Source organism: Rhagoletis pomonella, unplaced genomic scaffold, assembly GCF_013731165.1.
Source record: "Rhagoletis pomonella isolate Grant_MI unplaced genomic scaffold, Rhpom_1.0 Rhpom_scaffold_00002, whole genome shotgun sequence".
Classification (NCBI taxonomy): domain Eukaryota; kingdom Metazoa; phylum Arthropoda; class Insecta; order Diptera; family Tephritidae; genus Rhagoletis; species Rhagoletis pomonella.
The window spans coordinates 33,609,023-33,614,062 of NW_023458556.1; the positions used below are offsets into that span (position 1 = coordinate 33,609,023).

Consider the following 5,040-nt stretch of genomic DNA (forward strand, 5'->3'; position numbering starts at 1 on the left):
CAAAAATTCAAATAACACAAAAAAGTAACTACATAAATTTAACTGAACAAAATTTCTGGTAAACAAAAATGGTTAAGAAATCGAAGCAAAATTGATATACATAAACTTATGTAGTTGTTGGTCTAAGAATGAATCGAAAGGAAAGCGGAGAAATAAGTGCATATAAATGAACTACTGTAATTACTGGGGAGGGAAACGTGCGTGGTGATGATGGATATTTAAAAAATGCAACTGCAAAAGAAAACAACAACAAACACAAATTAACAATTAAGTTGTAACAAATTGAAAGTTAAGTGAAATAAGTATGAAAAACGAAATAAACAATGAATTTTAAAACACAAATAAAATGCTGTAGTTTGCGTTTATTTACTTTGGAAATTGATGATTTGGTGAGTATAAAAATACGAGAAAAAAATTTTATTATTTAAATGAAGTTATATTAATTAATTCGTCATGGCCTGCATTGCATTTGAATGCTCCATTCATTGAAATCGGGTAAGATTGCAAGAAAAAAAATAGGTCGACCAACCTAGTGAGAAGCCGCGTTGTGCGATTTTGTCAGGTTCACGATTTCCACCAGGCCCGCAGAAGTACCTAGTACGCAGCTGCTGCGATGAAAAATCTGTCAAGTGTTGCATACCTCACAGGCGTAAAATGCAAATTTTACGTCCCTGCAACTCCGGTGGCACCCCGTAGTTTCCCGTCTGCGACTCCCGAGGCACCCTGTATCTGACGCCTGTGGGATATGCAACGAAAACTTTTTTTGCTTCCGGCAGCTTGCTACTGGACACTTCTGCGCACCTGGTGGAAATCGAGAATTTTACCAAAATTTTAAATCACTTGCGTGCTAGGGTGATCGAGCCATTTTTTTTTACCGCAAATTATGTAAAACTTAATCGATTTTAATAAATGTGGTATCAAATGAAAGGGCTCAAATACAGCGGTTATTTTTGCTGATGTTTAAAATGATTTTGAGCGTAAATCATCTTAGAACTAATGAAAGAAATAATATTTTATATGCAACAGCCAAACATTTTTTTTTTACTTTTATTGTTATAATAAATATATGTATGTAACGTGTTTGTATGTTTTTATTACAATTCCAACATTATTATTTTTGTTAACCACAATAGTTGTAAAATATAAGTAAATATAAAGAGCGGTAAAACTAACAAAGTGCGATGACTTACTTAATTAAATACGCATCGCAAAAAAATGTCTTTTCAAGGATTATTTTAAAGATCAAACAAATTGCTTACATGGATTGAAAATACAAAAATACATATCTAATATAAAATAATGGACTAGTGTGAAGTTAAGTGGAAGATAGAGAGCTGAGAGTGTTGACAGTTTAAAAAGTAAAATATTGGAGTTTGATTTGTATAATAATCATAAATCGGTGGCTGAGTGAAAGATCGCCCTATCTCGGCTTCCGGTTCAAAAACGCCCCATCTCAGTTGGCGGTGTGTTCAACTTATATTGAGAGAGAGCGTTTTCGAAGCTGCCGCTGAAATAGGGTGTCTTTCAACCAAATTTTGAAATAAAGGCCTTTTCTAACCGACAGCCGAGATAGTGCGATCTTCGACTCAGCCGACGAAATAAAGTCTTCTTGGGTTAGGCGTCAACGACATTCAAGGCCAAAAATCGCAAAGAGATTGCACAGTTTTGTAAATTACGCGACAAGAAGCACACGTTAGTTCAATAGATAGTTTTCACATCTATTCATTAGCCATGTCTTCGGTGTCATTCTCCATTTCCATTTCCGAACCACGACCTTCGCGTATACGTTTCAATTTTCGCTTTAAAGTCATTATGCCTGCAATGTTAGAAAAATCAATCTTTTTTTAAATTTTTAACTCAATACTTCACTTACATTTAATTGCTTGGAAGGCTTTGGCCGATGTACAGGAACTCTCCGAAGCAGACGAATTGGCTAACGTGCTAATTTTTAGTTTTTCTTGTGCTAGTTTTACTTCCATATAAGCCTTTTTGAGTGTTTTAAAGTGGCGATGCTCGCTCGAATCCTTCAGCAAGATGCATCTGCAAAAGTGTTAAATAACATAAATATTTTGTTGTAATTTTCTCTTTTGTGTTAGATTTAAAACTTACTTTGCAGCTGACCCTTCTCCTGAACAATCCACGGGCGATGAGTGGTATATTTGATGATAAAAATACTGCAACACTGGTGAATTCCATATTGATAGCCCATACCATAACCAAATTGCAACATTTAACATAATTTTAAAATTTTTGGCAAATAACGTAGGAACTAAATATTTGAATGGTAGCAAGCTGATGAATACGTGTGACCTATAAATAAGAGCAGAATTATTTATTATTAAAATAAGTGTTTACAATCTATAAAGTATTGATAGCAGTTACTTTCTATATCTACATATGGAGGGCTTGTATTCAGCAATTTTTATAGAGAAAAAACTTCTTTCTGATAATTCAGAAGGATTTTCGGTGACTGTAAACTCTCATATTATTTCTCACTTAAAATCCAACAGTGCATTTTAATAAGAAGCGATTCATAAGACAAAATTAATGTTATCAAAGACAGTTGAGTCTAAGATGGATTTAATATCAGAAATCCATTTTCCAATTATGTGTTTTAAAAACCAAGACTCTTCATTTAAAACTACACTGGCAAGTAATTTAATGTGAGGGGAGTGGAATTGGTTCTGTTCTTTTAACGACCATGAAGACGTTTTATAATATTGTTCAAGAAGGCGAAAAATTATTTTATACTTACCAAGAGGCTATGCGTAGACCCAAAAAGACTTGGAACAACAACCGGCTACCATTCGAATTGATTAAAGCTAATAAAAAGAGAGTCTCTGTAAGTATATTATAGACGCCTAAGCTGAGATTCAGGCCGACAAAATAGTTTTCATATCTGAAAGAAAGCGAAAATCATTAATTATGAAATTACAAAATAAAGTGGACAGATCAGTGCAAAATGGTCGATCGAAATATTTGGAATTTTTGAACAGCAATATCGATTCTTTACTAATAGCTGATCATATTCAGTTTGCACTTCCCTTCTGCGTGCTCTAAGAACACACTTACTTGTATACATCAATGGCCACCAGTGCAAGTAAGTAGAGCGTCCTTGAGCAAGCCTCTAGATAATCGGATTCCTTAAAATCCAATATGGCATTATGTAAATAAAATGTTATTATAAATAGCGAATAGAATTGAAATTTTTCACATTGTTGCGATTTGTAGAAAATCATATTCTCCGAGGAATAAAACAAAGAATAACGTCCTTGATTTTTAGACAGCTGTGGCAACAACATCAATTCATTGTAGAAATAAAGGAAAAGTGTACAAGCGGCATAGAAAGAAATATTCCAAACGGAGCGAGCAAATTGTTTGCGTTTGTAAAACTTTATATTGGACGTTTTTAAGAAAACCTGGAAAGAAAAAATGTGCTATAAATATTTGGAAGTTTGTACAATATCAATAAAAAAAGTGGCAAAAGTGTTTCACTATAATTAATTCAGTTGCTTGTAAACCTATTTTAATAGATTTTTTAAAGGTTTGCGTTTCGTTTTTTTTTTTTGTTAATAAAACACATTCATCACAATCTGGCAGCCTTGTATAAAATGTAAACATCAGCTGACTTTGCCGACTGCGCTCACCTCAATTGTCAAAACAATAGAGCCAACAGCTGAGACGCCTGCAGTCCTGCAAACAAAAAAAACTCGCATGCTATTTTTAGTAGCGCTAGCTAAAATAACAGCGAATGCACCGAGCCACACTTGCATGCATTTGTATGTTTGGACGTGTGCACACATGCACATTTTCCCGTTGAATTTTTCAGCTTACCTCAAATATTTTATAGAATCCAATAAAACCTCCGGCAAAAAAGAGAAATATCCAGAACAATGCATTGAGCAAATAGTTCAAATCCACATGCTGCATCAGCGCATCGAAGCGTTCATTTATAATGAAGTACTTCAGCGGCAAAAAGAAGTTATAAACGTCCGCCCAGTAATCGGGCGGACCTGGCTTCATATCCAGTATGGACGTCATGGTCGTTGCTGGTTTTTTTTTTTCAAATATCAGCAAATTACTTTGTGTTACTTACTGGTTTTATAATTTTTCTCGTTTTACATTTTTTTGGATTGGTTTTTTGTGCTAATTAATTTATCGAGTCTTAAAAAATTACTACAAGTCCCGTTTTTTCTATTTTTGACAATTGCTTCTGTACTCGTTACCTAGCACTGACATTTATACAACGAGTAAATATTAGTTGTGCTGCCATATGAAAGTTATCTTATTAAAAATACAAAATCTTAAGCTGAAATTAGTCAAGAACGCAGAACGTATACTTAACGCAGTCAGTATACGCAGAATTTTGTCGATTACCGGAGCTCTCGGTGTTGCTTACTACAGTGTGGCCACTCATCAATGCCTTTTCATAAGCCTACCTTTTCAACTATAATTTTTCGTGCTATAATAGATTGTAGGTAAATAAACACTTTTTAGTTTTCAACAAAAAACCTTATTCAATAGTAAATATCAAATATTTTAAACATATTTTGAATAGGAACTTATAACTTTTTTACCATCTGCAAAACTGACGAAGTGGCAAGTGGCAGATTTCTGCGCTACGGGCTACAACTACAGGAAAATTCTGCGGTGTTGAGTTTTGATTTACATGGCGCTTTGGTAAAACAGATCGTGTCAGCTTACTCGTGTGTACGTCCCGGTAGGTTTGCGTTCTTGACTAATTTCAGCTGTAAGGGAAACTTTATTGAACGTAGCCTACTTTTAGGTAGCAATTTTAATGACACGTTGTTGTTGTTAAAGGATCGCGGGATCCCGTGATTTAGATATTCTTTACTTTCACAACGTAAATCGAAAGATTCCGTCTTTATTGTTTGAGAAACTCTGCGACCATAAAATAAAGAAATGGGTTTGAAACCTACTTTTTTATTTAAAGTGGCGTGTTTATTTTTTCTCTCTGACGTCAGGATTTATTTTAAAGAGCTCTGTAGAGCTCAAACATATGGTTAATTCCAAAAACTA

At 34.2% G+C, this 5,040-nt stretch overlaps 1 protein-coding gene across 2 annotated transcripts; it reads right to left on the minus strand.

Annotated features, from left to right (window-relative positions):
- Positions 1 to 1,087: 1,087 nt before the first annotated feature.
- LOC118734630 lies at positions 1,088 to 4,221 on the minus strand. 2 transcript variants are annotated; one of them, XM_036464335.1, is made up of 6 exons: positions 3,835 to 4,221; positions 3,073 to 3,419; positions 2,756 to 2,899; positions 2,110 to 2,310; positions 1,874 to 2,040; positions 1,088 to 1,799 (listed from the first exon to the last, which is right to left on the minus strand). In XM_036464335.1, the coding sequence occupies exons 1-6, from the start codon at positions 4,039 to 4,041 to the stop codon at positions 1,744 to 1,746; spliced, it is 1,122 nt and encodes a 373-aa protein (XP_036320228.1). In that variant the 5' UTR covers positions 4,042 to 4,221; the 3' UTR covers positions 1,088 to 1,743. The 2 variants fall into 2 exon arrangements, with proteins under 2 accessions (XP_036320228.1, XP_036320227.1); XM_036464334.1 differs by having other exon boundaries at positions 1,091 to 1,816.
- Between the last annotated feature and the right edge of the window lie 819 nt (positions 4,222 to 5,040).